The 21,755-nt window shown below is 44.1% G+C and overlaps 1 protein-coding gene across 1 annotated transcript; it reads right to left on the bottom strand.

Moving 5' to 3' along the window:
* Positions 1 to 697: 697 nt before the first annotated feature.
* On the bottom strand, positions 698 to 19,051 carry KISS1 (KiSS-1 metastasis suppressor). Its single transcript, XM_073587148.1, has 5 exons — positions 18,720 to 19,051; positions 17,638 to 17,795; positions 12,035 to 12,213; positions 6,100 to 6,211; positions 698 to 2,391 (listed from the first exon to the last, which is right to left on the bottom strand). The coding sequence occupies exons 3-5, from the start codon at positions 12,116 to 12,118 to the stop codon at positions 2,090 to 2,092; spliced, it is 498 nt and encodes a 165-aa protein (XP_073443249.1). The 5' UTR covers positions 12,119 to 12,213; positions 17,638 to 17,795; positions 18,720 to 19,051; the 3' UTR covers positions 698 to 2,089.
* Between the last annotated feature and the right edge of the window lie 2,704 nt (positions 19,052 to 21,755).

The following is a 21,755-nucleotide window of genomic DNA, read 5'->3' on the forward strand; positions in this document are numbered from 1 at the left end:
CGCCTTCCTGCCTGTATCAGTACCGGCACCCGCTGTGTGAACAGGTCTCTACCTGTTTCTTCATATACCACTCCTGCCTGCCCGGTGTCTCTCCTGTGCCATCCTGCCCTGTGTCTCAAGCTGTGCCCGCCTGCCTTGTGTCTCAAGCCGTGCCCGCCTGCCCTGTGTCTCAAGCTGTGCCCGCCTGCCCTGTGTCTCAAGCTGTGCCTGCCCTGTGTCTCAAGCCGTGCCAGCCTGCCCTGTGTGTCATTCATGCCAGGCTGCCCTGTGTCTCCAAGCCGTGCCTGCCTGCCAGTGTATCAAGCCGTGCCTGCTTGCCCTGTGTCTCAGCCGTGCCTCCTTGCCCTGTGTCTCAGCCGTGCCTGCTTGCCCTGTGTTTCAGCCGTGCCTGCTTGCCCTGTGTCTCAGCCATGCCTGCTTGCCCTGTGTCTCAGCCTGCCTGTCAGTCACACCTGTCCAAGTGACTTGTCCCCGAGTGGGATCAGCAGCCACAGGCTAACACCCCCCTGGAGTGGCACCCGGCAGGTACCTGCCGCACAAGCCTGATCTCACCATCAGAGGCTCCAGTGAAAACCGAGGTAGCTGTCGTAGCTACGCCCCTTCCAGGGTATTCTGGTTTGTGGCACAGTGGGGCCACAACCCTCCGGCTCGCACCAATCAGCAAAGGCGCGACCGTGACAACACATTACATACTATATTAAAGAATGCAAGAATGAATCTATTTTATTTAATACAATTCACTATTTACAAAATTACAAAATCAGACAAGTTCAGACAAATTCAGAGTTGCATGCAATTCATAAGTATATTTTGTGTACTTTTATCCTAATTTGTATACTTTTGTCATAATTTGCATATGTAGTAGAATTTTTTTCCCTGGAAAGCTAAAGAAGTGAAATCTATGATACAGATATGATTCGTTGTGGGGGCTAAGTCTCCTGTAGGATGTATAAGTAGTCCAAGTCATACTTTCTTCAAATTTTTTTATTCAATCTTTTTGGAAAGGGTAACAATACACACAGAAGGATATATATATATATATATATATATATACATAGAGAAAGAAACCAATGTAGTGGGAGGGAAGGGAACTAACAATATGGGATTAGGATGGACATATGGAAATTAATACAAACATAATAGGTTAACTGAACCTGCTGTGCCTTATATTATTTAAAGAGAAAAAGCAAAAGTAAGATCTACTCAACTATAAATCAAATTTTGAGGTAAATCTCCTATTGCTGTAGCGATAATCATGTGACAAGTATATCCCGTAAACTAGATATAAGAAAAAATACGAGAAGTCAGCTCACCACTTTTAGTCCGTCTAGATTTCCACCTTGCTTCATAGTGCTCTGCATGGAGAGGTTGAAGCAACCACAGCAGAATCCAGTAATGAAGAATAACGTCCAGCGAACGATTAAGACCCACAGGTCCAAATGTGTTGATCATTAGCGGCATTGAGCCAGTGTGTGTATTGTGCTGGACATTACTTAAATGGAATTTTAACCATTGTTTGCATTAAAAGTTAAATTTTATTTTTTGATTATTCGCTGGACGTTATTCTTCATTACTGTAAACTAGATATAGTACAATAAGAAAAATAGACTAATTTTCAGGTACTGGTGAGGAACACTCCAACTTTTGGACCAATTATAAGATGAGAAAAATATACCTGAAAGTGCGTACATGAGTATACAAGATATGTGCAAAAGATTACTAGACAGAATGTTAATCCACTAATTTATTCTCCTTGGCATTATTGGAGTACAGAAGTATGGGACACTCGCCATCATGGGAATTGCCCTTCCTTTGAATAAAGAAGGTAGAATTATAAGCTAAAGTTGATGGACCTGTGTCTTTTTTTAAACAATATCAGCTATGTAACAGTAACTGTAATAGTAGATAAGGACTAAATACATCATTTAACTTAGGATCAGTGACACATAAGTAAAGCAGAGAATTAACAAAGATATTCAACTCATTATAGCTTTATATATAAAAACTAGAGATTGGTTATCAAAGATGGTCATAATCTGAGTCTCAGGCAAACCCATAGTCTTGATCTCCCCACCACATTACATTAGCTCTACCAAACGTTAAGCTTAGATTTTACTGCACCACTCTCTCTCTTTCCATATCTCAGGCCAAAGGAATTCCAGTTATAGGTGGAGAGATCCTTTTCTCTTTCGACCAAGAGGGCTCCTTCAGGCGCAGGAATAACACGGCTGGGAATGGGCAAGTCAGAAGGCCAAAGCTGTCCACCATGGAACAATTTCTTTCTTCGGCACAAAAGAGCACGTATAGGTGACTGTTCAATACTCCATGTAGAAGGCATTTTATCTGGACATGGTAATGAACTGAGCCCAGGCACCAAACTAATTTCCTCACCTGTAGGACAAGTATCAGATCATTATGTAATATTTATTCTATTTAATAAAAAAACTTACTTTTATATCACAATTCATTTGCACAATAAAACAAATGTATATTTGATTTTGGTTTCCATATTTCTTTGAAGTGAATGTCTATCCTTAACCTCTTCCCCCTGAAGCCTGTTTTCATCTTCCTGATCAGGCCAACTTTTTCAATTCAGACCAGTGTCACTTTATAACTCTTGAACGCTTAAACTGATTCCAGTGATTCTGAGATTTTTTTTTGTGATGTATTGTACTTCATGATAGTGGTAACATTTGTTCAATAGTGTCAAGCATTTCTTCCTCAGGAAATGCATTTCCTGAGGTAGAAGTTTTTGACACTTTGAAACGTGTTGAATAAAAACCACTTGAATGAATCGCTGAGATTTGACGTTTTCTGTGCAGAGCAGCGCGGGAGATATCCACAAATTATCCTTAACTCCGTGCTTTTTTTATTTTATGACCTGTGAATCCGCATCAGTTTTGTAGAAGAACTTTAATTGTATGTCAGATAACACCCTATTTGAGCTACTTTAGGATTTCAACAGATTGCAAATGCCATGTCACATTTGTAGAGCCTCTGACATGCCAAAACAGCGGAAACACCCACAGATGACCTCACTACACCTCTAAAGGGCCTGTCACACTAAGCGATATCGCTAGCAATATCGCTATAACGTCACTGGTTTTTGTGACGTTATAGCGATATTGCTAGCGATATCGCTATGTCTGATACTTACCTCCGACCGGTTCCCCCGCTGGTTATCGCTGATCGCGCGAGAACGTCCTGGACCATTTCTTGTCGTCAGCTTCCTGCTGGGCTTCCTGCTGTGGAGACGAGCGACGCATGAACGCGGGCGGGAGGACGTCAGGATCGCCTCGTCTGACAGTTAAGTAATGACCCCCGAGCCCTGCAATGTCGCTGGTGAGATCTGCCTGTGTGGCAGCTCACTAGCGACCACTTAGCGATGCACCAGCGATCCTGACCGCGTCATATCGCTGGTCGGGATCGCTGGTGCATCGCTAAGTGTGACAGTACCTTTAAGGAATTCATTTAGTGGTATAGTGAGCATTTGTAACCCTCAAGTGATTCATGGAATTGTATAACATTGGGCTGAGTCAATGGAAAATTACCATTTTCTCCACAAAAAAATGTTAATTTAGCCCAAATTAACCACAAATCGACCACAAAATATGTTACACAATTTCTCCTGAGTACGCTCATATGTGGCTAAAAACAAATTTTGAGGCACAGTGCAAAGCACAGAAGGGAAGGAGCACTATATTGTAGTGCACATTTTCCTGGAATAGTTTGAGTTTGCCATGTCACATTGGCAGAGCCCCAGAGGTGCCAGAGCAGTAGAACCCCCCATAAGTGACCCCATTTTACAAACTAAACCTCTCAATGAATTCATCTAGAGGTGCAGTGATTATATTGACACAACGGGTGTGTCATAGAACCATACACCACTGGGTTGAGTCTGTCTGGATACCAGAAACTCACTCAGTTTTTATGCACACACACTGATTACAAGCAAACAGGTCACAGGTGAGGATGTTAACTTTACTAGCCATTCAAACCCATTTGTGTCAACGTCTGTGCATGTTATCAGGCCAAAATCACCAGGGTATGCAAACTTTTGATCAGGGTCATTTGGATGTTTTCGGATGTCATTATCATTTAAAAAGAGAAAACACAATAGTTTGACAATAAATGGCTTCACCCAACTAACTAACCATGAGTAGAGAAAAAGTTATGGTGTTATCATTCATAATATAATAATATACTCAAAAAAGGCCAAGAAAGCAGAAATTCTGTCAGGGTTTGTAAACTTTTGAGCACAATTGTAGAGCTGACACCCGCATTTGAGCACGCCAGCTCTCAGTGTGAGCCCGCGCAATCGGCATGCTGTGCACGTATGTTGGTTTACAGAAATGCACCTACTGTGGTGACGTACATGATCGACAGATGTTGTGAATTACGGATAAATGGTTAATTACAATTTTTTTTTAATTTCTTAACAAATATTTACTGCAAGCATGCAAGCAACCTTTAATTTTTTCTTTTGTATGTCTCCAAATCCCAGAAATGATGACTTTCTGTCTTGTTTTGGTTTTGTATAGTCAATGCAAGGGTGATTTCGGACCCCATCCACATTAGGTTAACATTGGCCAAGGCTGCAGATATCAGTGGGCTTGATGGACAGTCTAAAGTTTGTGGGGGCCTCTGGTATCTCCCTTAACAGATGTCACAGGTGTGGGGCATGAGGGGTATTTGCCACAGGGGTGCATCCAGCAGGTGGGCATCGTCGGGCCACCTAATGTGGCAGTCCGAGGTGTGTCCTTAGTGGTGGCATTTTGCCGTCCCCAGGAGTGGGTTTTGATCATTCTCCAAGCCAGATGTCATACACACTGCCGGCTCAGACAACCTGCAAAATTCTGCTGCTGCATTCAGCTGTACTCATGTTTTTCAGGTGCAAGAAGCAAAGAAACCCTGCCCTCCAGTACTCACAGGGTCAGGGCAACGTCAGCAGCATGGTCAGGTGACAAGATCACCTGAACATGCTGCTGACATCACTTCTGTGTTGTAGAGGAGAACAGTTGTTGATGAGGTAGTGCTCAATATGATTAAAAGGTGAAGAGGAGTACTGTGCAAGAATTGGGGGGCAGAATTGGGGAGAATTCGAGACAGTATGGGGGCGTTTTCATGGACAGAATGAGGGAAAAAGTGTGAGAGGTCAGATTGGGGGAAGTGTCGGGGGACAGTATGGGGAGAGAAAAGTGCTGAGACAATATGGGGGTGAGGAGACAACATGGGTGCAGGAACCATGACGAGACCGTATGGGGTGAAGTGTGAGGAAACAGTATGGGAGGAAGGAAATGTTAAGACAGTATGAATGGTAAAATGTTAGGGGACAGTGTAACGGTGGATTGTGAGGGGACAGTAGGGGAAGGAATGTATGAGGGGGCATAATGGGGGGACGTGTGAGGGAACAGTATTAGAGAAGAAATGTGTGATGGGGCAATATGTGGGGACAAAAGTATGAGAAGAGAACATGGGATGAGGAATATGTGAGGGTAAAGTACAGTATGGGATAAAGTGTGAGGGGATAGTATAGGGGGAATGTCTGAAGGGGTAGTATGGGAGGAAGGTGTGAAGGGACTTTATGAGAGGAAAAATGTGTAAGTGGGCAGTATGGGGGAGAAATGTGTGAGGGTATAGTATGGGAGGCAGAAATGTGTAAGTGAAAAGTAAAGTACTCCTATTTTAATGAATTAGGTGTATCTTACTCCAGCCGTCCCTTCATTTTGACTGTAATCCAAAATATCAGTCTTAGTGAATTAGTCTCCTAGACTATATAAAACAATGGCATAACTGTAGGAGTGTGGATGTAGAAGTCATTTATGAACCATGGTACCTGAGATGTCTCAAAAACCTCTCTGCCACATAAAAAGGTGTTCGTATAAGTGGCACATTCTAGATGGGGGGCCCGTTGCACTGGGGTCAAGAGTTTTACACCTTTGAGGTCAAGCTATATGGTAATTAATGTAAGAAAGATTGCAATTGTAGCCCTAGCTCCACATCAGAAAATTTATAAAACTATTGTAAATTGCTATCTTTTATTGCACTGCATACATAGTTGCACAAATCCAGGTGACTAGCTAAATTATTTGAGAATACCTATGAATTTGGAGTTCTGTGCGGGTTCTTCAGCTGGCTGTCCAAGGTTGATTCCCACCACCAGAACAAGCAGAGAGAAAGCAGGAAATATCATCATGCTATGCCTCTGTCCCTAGAGAAACCAAGATGTAAGATGTTAGACCTGATCTATATTTATTTTTGTTTCTGACCTTTTGCTGCCAACAAATGATCTTACAATGGAAATACTGCAACTTGTTATTGTACTTTCTTTTATGATATTTTCAATCTGGAACAAACATTACTAACTTACTGCTTACCTACTTCCTGCTTTCTTCTTTATGTTTTTCCTCTTCCACGCTTCCCTCCCTCTATCTCCATCTACCTCCTAACTCTGTTCCTTTTTTTCTTTTTTCTATCCTCAATTCCATTTTCTTCCTTTATTCCTTCTCTTCTTTCATTTTTTTATCCCTTTGTATCTTTTCTTCTCCCTGTCCCAATCATTCCTTTTGTCTCTTTTCTTCATAATAATTTGTTTGACTTTCATTCCTTTTCTTACATGATCCCTTCATTTAGAAGAAGCATTGCTCATTATTATTTCATATTAGCAAATTGCTTCCAGCCTTCTTTCATTCTTACTTTAATTACTTCTCTTGTTTTCCTCTCTCTTTTTCCTTATTTTCTTTCTTTACTACATCCTTCCTTACCTTCCACCTTTCCTCCATTCTCTATTTTTCCCCAGTTTTTTGTTGATACTTTCCCACCATACTCTTTCCAACCTATACCTCCCCTCTTCCAGCTCCCTACTTTTTCTTTCTTCCTTTCTTCTTTCACCTCAAAGGAGCTTTTCTCATTGTCAATTGTGATTAGTTTCATCATCTTATATAGTATTTGTGGAGGTACATAACTAAAAACTAAAATCAGGTGAAAACATCTGGAAACCCTAAACAATATTAACAGCGGGGGAACTAAAAAAAAACTGGAGAACATGGGAAGATTAATTTGGTGCAAACAAAAACACTAAAAACTGGTACAAAAGCAATAATGAATAGGGCCCATAATCTATTGTTTTATCATTATAAGCAGCCAGGGAAAAACAAATGTGAAGCATAAAACCGTGAATTATAGCTACACTTAGAAATAACCAAAAGCAAGGTTTTTAAAAAGTCTTTGAATGAATACACAAAGCTTTTTACTGATAAGTATATTTACGAGTCTTCTGGTCAGCAAAACACAGATGCCTATCTATAGTGAAAATAGAAATATACAATATTGAGAGCAGCAACAAGAGATTGGTTCATCTACTATGTCTGACCACTAATATTAAATAATCACTTTCTTCTTTTATTCCCAAATGCCCTGAGTTCAGTGTTATTAATATATTCTTGATATGCTATATTCTACAATCAGACTAAAAAAAATAATAATTTAGTTTATGATAATAATAATAATAATAAATTTTATTTTTATAGCGCCGACATATTCCGCAGCACTTTACATTTCAGAGGGGATTTGTACAGACAATAGACATTACAGCATAACAATAATCACATACAGTAGATTATAACAAATAACAAGAGGAGTGAGGGCCCTGCTCGCAAGCTTACAGTCTATGAGGAAAGAGGGAGACATGAAAGGTGGGTGGTAACAGTTGCTCTGATTGTATGGACCAGCCATAATGTTAAGTGTGTAACAGTACAGACACAGAGGGCTAATGGATGCATAAAGCATGTGGGAACATGATGCTGGGAACCTGGTTATGGTAAAACTTTTGGCTCTGCCACACAGGGATAGATTAGGTTAATGTGTTGAGGCGATAGGCCAGTCTGAATAAATGCGTTTTCAGGACACGCTTAAAATTGTGGGGATTGGGGACTAATCGTATTGACCTGGGAAGTGCATTCCAAAGAATTGGCGCCGCACGTGTAAAGTCTTGGAGACGGGAGTGGGAGGTTCTGACTATTGAGGATACCAACCTCAGGTCATCAGCAGAACGGAGGGCGCGGGTAGGGTGGTATACTGAAACAAGGGAGGAGATGTAGGGTGGTGCTGAGCCATGGAGGGCTTTGTGGGTGAGGGTAATAAGTTTATACTGAATTCTGGAGTGGATGGGTAGCCAGTGTAATGACTGGCACAAGGTAGAGGCATCGGTGTAACGATTGGCGAGGAATATGATCCTGGCTGCAGCATTCAAGACAGATTGGAGAGGGGAGAGTTTGGTAAGAGGGAGACCGATTAGAAGAGAGTTACAATAGTCGAGACGAGAATGAATAAGAGAAACAGTAAGAGTTTTTGCAGAGTCAAAAGTAAGAAAAGGTCGAATTCTAGAAATGTTTTAGAGGTGCAGATGACAAGAGCGAGCCAGTGATCGAATGTGGGGGGCAAAGGAAAGCTCGGAATCAAGTATGACCCCAAGACAGCGGGCATGTTGCTGGGGAGTAATAGTGGAACCACACACAGAAATAGCAATGTCGGGTATAGGTACATTAGTAGAGGGAGGAAACACCAGGAGTTCAGTTTTTGACAGGTTCAGTTTCAGATATAGTGAGGACATGATATTAGACACAGCGTTTAGACAATCGCCAGTGTTTTCTAGAAAGGCTGGCGTGATGTCAGGAGAAGAAGCGTATAATTGGGTGTCATCAGCATAGAGATGGTACTGGAAACCAAATCTACTGATTGTTTGACCAATAGGGGCAGTGTACAAGGAGAAGAGGAGGGGGCCTAGAACCGATCCTTGAGGAACCCTAACAGTAAGGGGAAGGTGAGAGGAGGAGGAACCGGCAAAAGAAACAGTAAAGGAGCGGTCGGAGAGATAGGAGGAGAACCAGGAGAGAACGGTGTCCTTGAGGCCAATGGAATGGAGCATAGTGAGGAGGAGCTGATGATCCACAGTGTCGAATGCTGCAAAGAGATCCAAGAGAATTAGCATGGAGTAATGACCATTTGATTTAGCTGTTAGCAGATCATTAGAGACTTTAGTGAGGGCAGTTTCAGTGGAGTGTAAAGAGCGGAAACCGGATTGGAGAGGGTCGAGAACAGAGTTTTCTGAGAGATAGCGGATAAGACGGGAGTGGACCAGGCGTTCCAGGAGTTTAGAGATGAAGGGAAGATTAGAGACAGGTCTATAGTTAGCAGCACAGTTTTGGTCGAGGGATGGTTTTTTAAGTAGTGGATGTATGATGGCATGCTTAAATGAGGAGGGAAAAATACCAGAAGAGAGAGAGAGGTTAAATATTTTAGTTAGGTGAGGGGTGACAGCAGGGGAAAGGGACTGGAGGAGATGTGACGGAAATGGGTCACTGGTGCAAGTAGTTGGGCGAGAAGATGCAAGGAGCCTGCTTACTTCTTCTTCTGTGACTGGTTCAAAATCAGAGAGTGAGTTAGATGCAGTGGGGGAGGGAGGACAGTGCATGGTATGAGGGGATTTGGAGATAATTTCCTGTCGGATCTGGTCAATTTTTTCTTTGAAGTAATTGGCCAGATCGTCAGCTCGGAGCTCCGTGGTTGGGGCCTGTACTCTTGGATTGAGTAGAGAATGAAAAGTGTCAAAGAGACGTTTCGGGTTATTGGACAGTGAGGTGATGAGGGTGTTGAAATAGGTTTGTTTGGAGAGGTGAAGGGCAGTGTTGTATGTTCTAAGCATAAACTTAAAATGGATGAAATCTTCGTGTAGATTGGATTTTCTCCACAGACGTTCGGCGCACCTGGAGCACCGCTGCAGGAAACGTGTTTGCACCGTGTGCCAGGGTTGTCGCCGTCTGTGTTGTGGTGTTCTATTTATAGGGGGTGCAAATTCATCCAGGGCACTTTGAAGTGTTTCATTGTAATGCTTCAATGCAGAATCAGGACATGAGAGGGAGGAGATAGGGGCCAATGAAGACTGCAAGTTCTTCAGAAGTTTCTGGGTGTTAATGGCCTGTATGTTTCTATAAGTCTGGACAGTGGGGGTGACCTGAGCAGCCTGGCAGTTCTGTATAGAGAATGAAAGAAGATTGTGGTCAGAGAGCGGGAGAGGGGAGTTTGCAAAATCATCCACTGCACAAAGCTGAGAGAAGACCAAGTCGAGGGAGTTTCCGTCTTCATGCGTTGGAGAATTAGTAAGCTGCGAAAGGCCAAATGAGGAGGTTAGAGATAAAAGGTGAGTAGCAGATGGGAAGAGGGGAAGAGCAATGGGGATGTTGAAATCTCCCATGATGAGGGTAGGGATGTCACAGGAGAGAAAATGTGGAAGCCAAGTGGCAAAATGATCCAGGAACTGATGGGAGGGGCCGGGAGGACGATACACCACCGCCACTTGCATGGAGAAGGGGGTGTAGAGTCTGACGGCATGGACCTCAAAAGAAGGGAAGACAAGTGAGGGTACTTGAGGGATAACCTGAAAGGTACATTTTGGTGATAGGAGCAGACCAACGCCTCCACCAGCTCTATTGTCTGATCTTGGGGTATGAGAGAAGTGTAGCCCCCCGTATGAAAGAGCAGCAGCAGCGGTAGTATCTGACTGCTGGATCCAGGTTTCAGTAAGAGCCAGGAGGTTAAGAGAATTAGAAAGGAAGAAGTCATGAATGAAGGAGAGTTTGTTACACACTGAGCGAGAATTCCAAAGTGCACAATTAAGAGAGACAGATGGCATGCAGGGAATATTAATAAGATTAGAGGGGTTTCTGAGTGTAGCAGTGGGGGGGTTTGACTTTCTATAACATGGGGGACCAGGGTTGGGAGCAATGTCTCCTGCGACTAGGAGGAGGATAGAAAGAGTGAGCAGATGGTTAAGTGATTTGTGAGAGCGCCTCTGGTGTTGAATGGTGGGACTGCCTGGATCTGTGCAATTTAACAATGTGAAAAGAGCGTGAGTGCTATACATAGGAGAGGAAGGAAGCGAGGGGCCAATATGGATGGAGTGTGGAGAGTTAATGCCAGGGCGGTGGATGTGTGTGAATGCAGCGGCCAGGATATAAATTACACAAATGCATATGGTATATATTTGTTGTACTCCTAATGTACAGGGAGTAGATGTATATAAATGTCTTACCCGTCTCCTGCCCTGTCCAACTGCCATGTTATAACTGCCAGAAGTACTTTGATACATGTACTTCGATTACATGTGCATAAATGCCCCCTGCATAAATGCTCCCCCTAGCTATGTCTGAATATATAGGAGGTTAAGGCTAAGTTTTGTTTTTTTTTGACTCTCTCTTCTCGTTAATCAATCACACTAAATTGAGACACCAGGACCCAATAAAATGTTGTGGTCAAATAAACACATGTCCAGCACTACATGGATCATAAAGCACTTTGAAAAGTTTCTTGACCTCACAACATAAGGGGACAAGCAGAGTAAGTTGAAAAAAACTATATACCAGATATAAGTTTGCAGAGTTGAAAACACATAGCTAGCATTCAGGATTAACTGCTTGCTGACATTGAATGGAGACACAGGAGTGGATTCAGAGCAGAGATTGGAAAAGCTGGTTACCAGATATAAGTTTGCAGAGTTGAAAACACATAGATAGCATTCAGGATTAACTGCTTGCTGACATTGAATGGAGACACAGGAGTGGATTCAGAGCAGAGATTGGAAAAGCTGGTTATGATGAATATATGTAAGCACTCATTGACAGAATACTAGATTTAAATCATGTAAATGACTTGTTTACCGCAGAAATGATGTTATTTTTTAGGGCAATGCTAACTAACGCTTGTATTTCTTATTACTTCTTTAAACTTTGTATCAAAATGAGACACCTAAAACTGAGGTCTGTAACTACTAAGCACACTGTAGTTCTCTGTAGATATTTGTCTTCCTCACTAACTCTTTGTATACACTAATGTATGTACTGATTTAATACACAATGAACCTATGCATTCCGGGAAACAATATTTGCAGTAAAAGTAGATATGGTTTCAGAGTATAGAAGCAAGTGTGTAGACAGCGTTCTATCGGTATTACCTTTCCAATAATTTTCCGCTCACTCACCTCTGTTACAGGCAGTGATCCTGTAGTCGTCCCCCTTACTGTAACTTGGATTCTGGTAGGATCACCGAACGTCAGCTCTTTCATAATCTTGCGTTCTTCTCCATTCCAAATGTCAGTGTTATATACCCTGACTTGATGACATCAGCACTTCAAAAGACATCCTCCTTACAGACAAGCACCTGAACAATATAAAAAAGAATTTGAAGAAATACTAAGAAATCTGTTATTCATTCCATAAGTGCTCAATAAATCAACATTTATATTTTGGTGGGATTATTGTAATATCTTCAGTGTACTGTATGGAAAAAATACAATTTTTGTTAAGATAATGGGGCAGCCTTTCCAATTAGCAGTTCATCGTGTGCCATTCTCTACAACATCGTATGGGACTTCATCAGCAGGATGTAGAACACAATATCAAGTTGTCCTGAAATATTGGATAAGTGGCATTCTGGGCAACTGTGAAGCCTCTCCTATGTTTGAGAATAGATTCATGAAAAGAGGTGTACATTTCTTTAAAGTCTAATAGTTGTCTTAATCTGTGTTGATTAATCAATAGTCCATGTGAAAATAAAAAACTTTGTAATATATTTTAAGGAAGAAATCTGCTTCTTTCTCCGCAAAGACTGATCTTTAGTTCTCAAAATTAACAATTAACTGAAATTCAGTGAAGACAGATTATTATTGTGATGACGAATGGTGTAGACCCACTGTGACACTGGCCGAGCTTACTCTGGAGGGGCGTAACTAAATGACTAACTGTTCTTCACTAGAGCCTATGATGGTGAGGATCAGCTTGGGCCGTTAGGGTAGTCATTAGGTGCCGCTCCAGGGCACTCCCCGTACCTGCAGCAGCTGACCAATGGGTCAAAGGCACAAATACGAAGCACAGAAAGCGAAGACAGAAACATGGTCAGACAATCCAAGGATGGGGTGGGCAGCACATGTTCAAATTACGAAGCCAGGATCAGAAGATAAAAGATCATATCAAACGAGAAAGCAAGCCGGGTTGGTAATAGAAGAGACAAAACTATAATGCACCTTGACCGGGAACTAGTAATGAACTCCAGCTAGGACTTAAGCTCAGGCAAAGTGTGGACGGAGGAGCTTCCTGATATATCAACTGCTGGCAGTGTGGCGCCCCTGAGGGTCCAGTCACCACAGAGGTACTGCACCTCACTCAGAGGTGTGGTATCCCACAACCAGGTAAGGTGAGTGCATCCGACCAGAGTCCAACACCCACATCCCACACACACCAGTAGTGTAGCAGAGCACCCTTTATGGCTCCCTGCTTGGAGCACGAAGAGTGCTGGGAGGTGGGCGGAGCGTAGCTTAGAGCGGGAAGAGGATAGAAAGTGAGATCAGATCCCTCTGAGGGAGGGAAAGCAGAAGGACATGTCTGCAACAGCCCTACTGCTTAGAGGCTGCTGGACGGATTGGAATACAAGGGAAGCTCCCTAGGAAAGAAGGTTCTTCTGGGACACGGCTGGAGCGGACTCCGTGGGTCCCTTATCCACGCTGACTACAGGTCAAGTGGAGGGAGAAACTCGTCGCAAAGGCAACGGCCTCTAGCCTAGATCGCATTCTTCAGGGTGCCACTAGCAAGCCGACAGTTTTGGTTACTTTATGGACCATCGCCCCCTACCACAGTTGGTCCGACTGGAAAGGCGCTATATAGAATCACAGAAACGGTGAGGCGTTGTCTGAACAGAATTCGCAGCTGCTGGCCCAGAACAATAACTGAAGTGCTGGAGTGGAAGGAAGGAGTTTAAGCAGCAAATTGTTTGGTAACGACCAGGAAAGGCACATACTGACTGGGAAAGCTGCAAAGGTGCATTTCATCCTATCTGGAAGTTGGCTGGACCCCTCACCTGGAGGACGCAGCACTGAAGCGGGCATCTGTGTGCACCAGAACTGTGAGTAAAGCCCATTGAATTGCAAGCCATTGTGTCCTCCGCATTCTTTCTGCGCCACTCATCCAGCACTGTTACATCTTCCTCTCTACACTACCTCACCATCTACCCACTCATCTCTTCTGCCCTGGGACTACAGCTCTACCTATGGAGGGCTTCAACATCTTAGCTGCACCCAACATCTGTCCCAGAGAAGCAACACTGCAGCACAGGTCAACCTGACCAGAAACTACAGGTGGCGTCACGAATCACTTCATATAAACTTTACTTTCACCTAATCACACGCCAAGTTACATGACCGCCTGGAACCACGGACCGGGTCACTGCCACTGTGACATTTCCCATTGAAGTTAACCGGTCCGGTACCGAGTATCCCACAGCCTCTGGGGCGCGTCAGCAGCAAATAGGCTAGGGAAGAAAAAGTCTGCAGAACATAGAGGTTTTAAATTCCTGCAGAGCCTGTCTGTGCCTTCCTATAGCCCGGGGGAGACCCTCCAGGAACAGAAGGATTAGTGAACACACTAGTCCAACAAAAAGCAGCCCCTTTAACCAACAGAGTAATCCCCCATAGAAACTTGGGACACACTGACCTCTAGAAATTGAGGACAAAGAAGTGCTTTAAATACAAAGCAGTAATGCTGAAATTCTTTAATTCATTAATATAATAAATATAATGCAATTACTTCACTAAGAAGAATGGAGGGGACAGAGCTTAAAAACACTGTATGGGTGTGTTTAATACTTACAGTTAGCAATAAACACACACACCTGAGAATAATATCCCATATCACCAATTTTGCTATTCAATTATATTAATATTAGAATATTGTGGGAATATCCAGGGCAACACAAATATAGATAATATCAGAAAAATGTAGAAAAGATGACTACCTAGGGCTATATGCACACATTGTGTTTTTGTTGCGTTTTCCCTGCTTTTTTCCACGTGGAAATGGGCCAAAAATGCTATGGAATCCTTATGCAAGCTTATTCAATGACAATCCTGATGTGTTGTGCACATGATCAGTAAATTTCCGCACGTATTTGCAGTGCGATTATTTTTCTGCAGCATGTCAATTCTTTTTGCGTTTCTGCATCCATTGACTTCAATTGATTGAGTCAGTCAAATCTGCAACAAAAATGCAGGTTTAAAAATGTCTGCGGTAAGACCGTCGGTCAGAGCGCTGCGGAATCATGCTGGCAGATGTCAGCGTGACCCCGCAGCTGTGACTGTCACCCACAGTAACACTACCGCCGCTGCTGTCAGATCGCTGCTGGGTCATGATGTCAGATGTCAGCAAGACCCCGCAGCTGTGACTGTCACCCACGGTAATGCTACCGCAGACTATCGGTCAAAGCGCTGCGGGGTCATGCTGTCAGATGTCAGCGTCACCCAGCAGCTGTGACTGCGACCCCCGGTAATGCTACCGCAGACTGTCGGTCAGGGCACTGTGAGGTCATGCTGTCAGATGTCAGCATCACCCCGCATGTTACGGGCTGGCGGAATGCACCAAATAATAAAGATGGAATAATATATGAGGTGCGTTGGCAGCCCGGGGCCCACCGTGCAGAGATGACCAACTGCAGCTAAACAATGAGGAGAAGGCATGTAGGAGAAAGCCGGACACCGGTGGGTAACCACTCACTCGGTGGCAGCAGGGACGAACTCCGTTACTTCACGTAGTTCGCGCCAGCTGGCAAAAAACCGCAACCTGTTAATGTCACAGGTCATGGTAATGTGAACCACCGCTTGGAGAGGGTGCAATGTCCACTCTGACAGACACCACTAACCAGCCTGTCAACGGTGCTGGAAAGCGCACATACGGCGCACGGCGCTGCTCTGGCGGACGCTGCGGTAGCAGTAGTCCAGGAGGCCTGTACTGGCCGACACCCAAGGCGCTAGTGGACGAAGAGACACACTGCGGCGCTAAGCAGTGTCAGAGCTACGGTGCTGACTTAGATTCCTAACCCTTACTCATACGTAATATATCCAAGGAGGGGGGAATTATAATGCGTCAGTCACCAGGCTCATTCATCCTTCATCACATATACACTAGCACTATAGCCTCAAAGTCTATCATAGCGCATGGCAGGGTGGCCATGCGAACCTTTTATAGCCGTGTCCTTCCGGAACCTTCCTGATCCCCCTGATGGTCTGGAGAAGGACCCGAGCATGTGACTCCCGATACCCTATGGGAGATCGTCCCACCAGCATGCTTAGTGGAGCGACGGAAGGACTTAGACCCTGTAGTCTTTTGCTGCTGGCCAGGCTGCATTGTCATAACTGAACCAGAGGTGGTAGCAGCAACCGAGCCCACACTGCTGGTGTGAGCAGAACGCCAGGATCGAGGAGTCTGCTGAGCAGGCTCCACTGCGGCCGAAGAAGAATGGGAGACTGTCGATAGCAAGGCTCGGGATTCCCGCTGTGCAGCGCCTGGAACCTGACGCCTAACACCGCAGCTATGACTGCGACCCCCGGCAATGCTACCGCAGACTGTTGGTCAAAACATTGCGGGGTCATGCTATCAGATGTCAGCGTGACCCTGCAGCTGTGACTGTGACCCGCAGGCATGGGCCAATGAGATTACTGCTCCCATCAGGCTACATCTGCTGTCACTGATGGGAGACGTAGTATCATCTGCTGGCGCCTGTGCTCACAGTTAAAAAAAATAGTCAAATTACATACATATTCAAATAAAAAAAATTATACTTAACACCCAATCCCTGATGCCCTCGTCTCCTAGAAATAATGTAAAATAATAAACCACCATATACTCACCTGTCCGCCAAAGTCCACATAATCCCAAGTGTCCCACGGCGATCTCACGTGTAGAACAGTCACATTGGGAGATGTGACTGCTTTACCCGGTGACAGGCGATACATTGACAGGAGGTGATCACTCCCGCAGTGTATCACTGAGGTGTGTTCACCGGAGTTCATCACCTCTGGTGCTCTTACATCCTGCACTGCTGCGTGAGAACTTTCTCATGCAACAGTGGTGCCGTAAGGGAGATCACCGGAGCTGATCAGCTGATAAACCCCAGTGAACTCTCTCACGGCAGCTCAGTGATACACTGCGGGAGTGATTACCTCCTGTAAATATATTTTTTTGTGGCAAAAATCTTTCTCGTTTCCTGGTAATATCTCATTAACGTGAGAGTCTAAAATCCTTCAGAGCTAATCTGTAACAATTAGACTTTAAGTAAATAAGAGTGACCACGAGAACAACAGAGGGTTAAACATTGAAGTGCGCTGCAATGTACTTTACTGAACAATGGCTGTCAAAGAGAAAACTTCATATCTCTTAGAATTCACACATACGCAATCCGACTATACACAACGATACAGCAGTAGCAGAGCGTAGCTAAAGGTTCAGCTCGGGAGGGGTGAAACATCTGTGTGGGCCCCTAACCAGGTAACCCTCATTACTGCTACGGCGGCATCCCTTACTTGTGGGTAAAGAGGAATCGCAGCAGATGACCGCACTGTTATTGAAAACAAATCTCTATACAAAGACCAACACTGATATGACCGCCATATGGTGACCGTATTGTGATACATACCAGTCCTTCAGAACATTTATGAGATTACAGTACAGTTATAGATGATGTGAGGGACAAAGTAAATGTCACTCCACTCCTGAATTGTGCCCCCACACTTGGCAGTCATTCCCCAGGATCATTGCTTACCTTTAATTAATTCAAGCCCTTTGAAGCTCTTAACACAAGGTTGTGAACTCATGTGCAGCTGCAGCCAAACTGGATTCTTTGTCTGATTCAAGCACATGGAAACATCATGGCACAACAAGTCACAGCAAGGCTCTGAGGTATTGAATCTGGAAAATGACCTATAATAACAGAATGCAATATCTCTGAGACTAGCAGTGCACATAATTGGAATCTGCATTCCTTCCCCTACACGCTCATACCATTTAGCCACCTCCAGAACCCTGTGTTATGGAGTTATAAAGCATAGCTACCAGACTCTCAGAGATGGGAAGAGAAAGGCAGCCCAGCCCAGGTGTGGGCACAGAATGTGGGAGGGGACAGCCTAGGAGATAAGAGACAGCTGCTCATTTTGAGCTTAGTTCTTCTACTGGCTGGAGGTCCGTTATCAGACGCGGCCAAGGGAACCACGTAACTAAGAAGTGGACCTGTGATCCATCAGCGCCTCCCTGTGGTCACATGCTACATAACACAGTAATTGCAACCAATCTATACCCTATCCTTGTACCACACTCCTGACTGTATACCTGTATATTGTTCTTGTAAATATATACCTGTATATTTGTAGTGTGCCTTTTCGGTGATTAAATATAAAATTAATCTTGGGCTGCTTTTTTATCTCGATACACGAATCCCCACGTCCGCATGCTCGGTTGGATATATTATACGCTACCCGGGTTAGTTTCTGACCTGATATAAGCCTGTTGTCGGACGGGGCTTATGTCGAACTGGTGGCATCATACCGTACTGTGTTAGTGATGAACTCTGGTAGTGGTGGCCGGGAGATTTATATATATATATATATATATATCCCCAGCCTGGTCTGGTGATGTATATCCCCCCTCACTGGGAGTGCCTCAATAACTTGTACCTATAAGGTAAGCCTTTCCGGCTACTATTTGCCCTCACTGCAGTTTCCTGACTGACCTGGGGCAAGTGGTGGCGTCAGAGAGCCGATCCCTGTTGTGTCCTTCTCTCCCCTCCTCCGAGGTGAGCGAAGTCGACACCCCTTTCCCCTGTGCGATCCATCATAGATTGCGACTTACAGCTGATGTTCCTTATTATGGAGTCGTTCATTTTCATGTGATTTCCATCTTTCTCAAACCGCCATAGCATCTCCAACTAGGACTCATCTGCAAAGATTACAACAAAGACATATATGACTTCTCACATTTCCAGCACTGTTACCATCTGTTCCCAACCTGCACAAACTCATTATCCTACTGATACCCCAATACTGAGCCAATGCTGCCATTTGTGTCCCTATTACTGCACCTGCTGTGTGGCACAAAAACAGGGCTCCTCTTACTACTTAACATAATGTCAGCCTTATTTGTAAAATGAGAAAAATGCCTCATTTGTGTCTAGAAAACAGTATCCACATTTTGCCCCAAGAGCAGGGTTCCCCAACTCCAGTCCTCAAGGCCCACCAACAGATCATGTTTTCTGGATTTCCTTAGTATTACTCAGGTGATAATTCTATCACCTGTGCAATACAAAGGAAATCCTGAAAACATGATCTGTTGGTGGGCCTTGAGGACTGGAGTTGGGGAACCCTGCCCTAGAGTGTGATAATGCACTTTTGATAGCTACAATATTCTGAGCGCCCCAAAAATGCTTATTAAGGCTGGTTTCACACTTGCGTTTTTTTGCGCTGTATTTTAGCGCTAAAAACACATACTTTTTTTTCCCTATATTTTGCATGTGATGCGCTTATGTGCACATACACATGCGTTTGTATACGTTTTTACGAGCATGCGTTTTTTTGTGGTGTGCGCTTGGGCGCACAAAATGCATCCTGTTGCATTTTTGGGGCGTCCGACTTGCCTCAAAAAAACGCATGCGCGCGCAATGCGTTTTTTTACAGCAAGACACCCATTATAAGTCTAAGGGTGCGCATATGTGCGCATTGGCATGCTCATGTATGCGTTTTTTTGCGCATGCGTTTTTTTGTTGACCATTGGTTAGACAATGGAAATTAGGGGTTTGGGTTAGAATTAGGGTTAGTTAAGGGGGTTTAGGGTTAGGGTTAGGGTTAGGGTTTGGGTTAGGGTTAGTATGGTTTGGTTAAGGGTTAGGGTTTAGGGTTAGTTAGGGTTTAGGGTTAGGGTTAGTAGGGTTTGGTTAAGGGTTAGGGTTAGGGTTAGTATGGTTTGGTTAAGGGTTAGGTTTAGGGTCAGGGTTAGGGTTAGGGTCAGGGTTAGGGTTTGGGTTAGTATGGTTTGGTTAAGGGTTAGGGTTTAGGGTTAGTTAGGGTTTAGGGTTAGGGTTTGGGTTAGGGTTAGTAGGGTTTGGTTAATGGTTAGGGTTAGGGTCAGGGTTAGGGTTAGGGTATGGTTTGGTTAAGGGTTAGGGTTAGTATGATTTGGTTAAGGGTTAGGGTTAGGGTCAGGGTTAGGGTATGGTTTGGTTAAGGGTTAGGGTTAGAGTTAGTAAAGTCATTGTTTGGGTTAGTGTGAGGGGCCAACTAATGTAAAAAAACGCAAACCTGGTAAAAACGCACTAAAAACGCATACAAACGCATAAAAACGCTGCGTTTTTTTCATGCATGCTCATAAAAATGCTTGAAAAAAACGCAGCATTTGTATGCATTTGTATGCGTTTTTTCCATGCGTTTTTTTGCGGGAAAAACGCGCTGCAAAACAAAGCAAGTGTGAAAGTAGCCTAAGTGCTTATTTAATATTTAATAACATTCTGAGTCCCTCATGTATAGCTCTTCAATACAGAGTATGATACCCCCACAGCTCTCCTATACAGAGTATGAGGAGCCCACAACTCTGCTACACACAGTATCATGAGCCTATAGCTCCTCTATACACAGTATGATGTGTGATGCCCACACAGCTCCCCTGTACGATGTGCCTACAACCCCTCTATACACAGTATGATGGGCCCACGGCTTCCCTATACAGAGTATAATTCCCCATAGCTCCCCTATACACAGTATGGTGGGCCTATGACACCCCTAAACACAGCATAATGCCCCATAGCTTCCCTATACACAGTATGATTGGCCCACAGCTCCCCTATATACAATGTGACAGCGGGGCACAATATTTTCTATTACAAGGGCCACATTGTCATATCATTTCACTCTTAAAGGTATTCTGTTAGCAGGATTTCAGCCCCCAAACTATTTATATGCATATGCAGCCCTTTCAAAGACAAGTTCGCATTACCATACACTACCGTTCAAAAGTTTGGGGTCACCCAGACAATTTTGTGTTTTCCATGAAAACTCGTACTTTTATTATTCAAATGAGTTGCCAAATGAATTTAAAATCTAGTCCAAACATTGACAAGGTTCGAAAAAACATTTTTTATTTGAAATAATAATTTTCTCCTTCAAACTTTGCTTTAGTCAAATAATGTTCCCTTTGCAGCAATTACAGCATTGCAGTCCTTTGGCATTCTAGCAGTTAATTTGCTGAGGTAATCTGGAGAAATTTCACCCCACGCTTCCAGAAGCCCCTCCCACAAGTTGGTTTGGCTTGATGGGCACTTTTTGTGCACCATACGGTCAAGCTGCTCCCACAACAGCTGAATGGGGTTGAGATCTGGTGACTGAGCTGGCCACTCCATTAGGCTGAGTTCACACGTGGCGTTTTTTTCGCGTTTCCGCGGCGGTTTTAACCACGCGATTTTGCCGCGAAAACGCGAAAAATAAGCATCCCATGCATTCCTATGGGATTCCGCAATGCTGTGCTAATGCTGCGGTTTTTACCGCGGCGGAATCGCTTCGTGGTAAAAAACGCAGCATGCTCATTAATTTGCGGAATCGCGGCGATCCCGCACCCATATGCATTGTTCCGCTTATTTCCCGCATGTGGCTGTGCACACCATGCGGAAAGTAAGCAGAACAATTGCGGATGGTACCCACGGTCCGGAGGAGAGGAGACTGTCCTCCGGGCTGTGGGTACCATATCCCTGTAAAAAATAGAATTTAAAATAAAAAATATTGTTATTCTTACCTTCCGGCGTCCCGCGCAGCATTCCCGCCTCTCTCCACGCTTCCGATCCCAGTAAGCCTTTGCGAAAATGCCCGCGATGGCGTCCGTTCTCGTGGGATCGCGAAGTCTCGC

Source organism: Dendrobates tinctorius, unplaced genomic scaffold (assembly GCF_039654945.1).
Source record: "Dendrobates tinctorius isolate UK_male_01 unplaced genomic scaffold, ASM3965494v1 ptg000098l, whole genome shotgun sequence".
Classification (NCBI taxonomy): Eukaryota; Metazoa; Chordata; class Amphibia; order Anura; family Dendrobatidae; genus Dendrobates; species Dendrobates tinctorius.

Coding starts and splice junctions, on each gene's coding strand:
- KISS1 (XM_073587148.1), bottom strand. CDS start 12,118: ATGAAAGAGCTGACGTTCGGTGATCCTACCAGAATCCAAGTTACAGTA. Junction 6,212..12,034: donor GATCACTGCCTGTAACAGAG/GTGAGTGAGCGG, acceptor TGGTTTCTCTAG/GGACAGAGGCATAGCATGAT. Junction 2,392..6,099: donor ACAGAACTCCAAATTCATAG/GTATTCTCAAAT, acceptor CTTGTCCTACAG/GTGAGGAAATTAGTTTGGTG.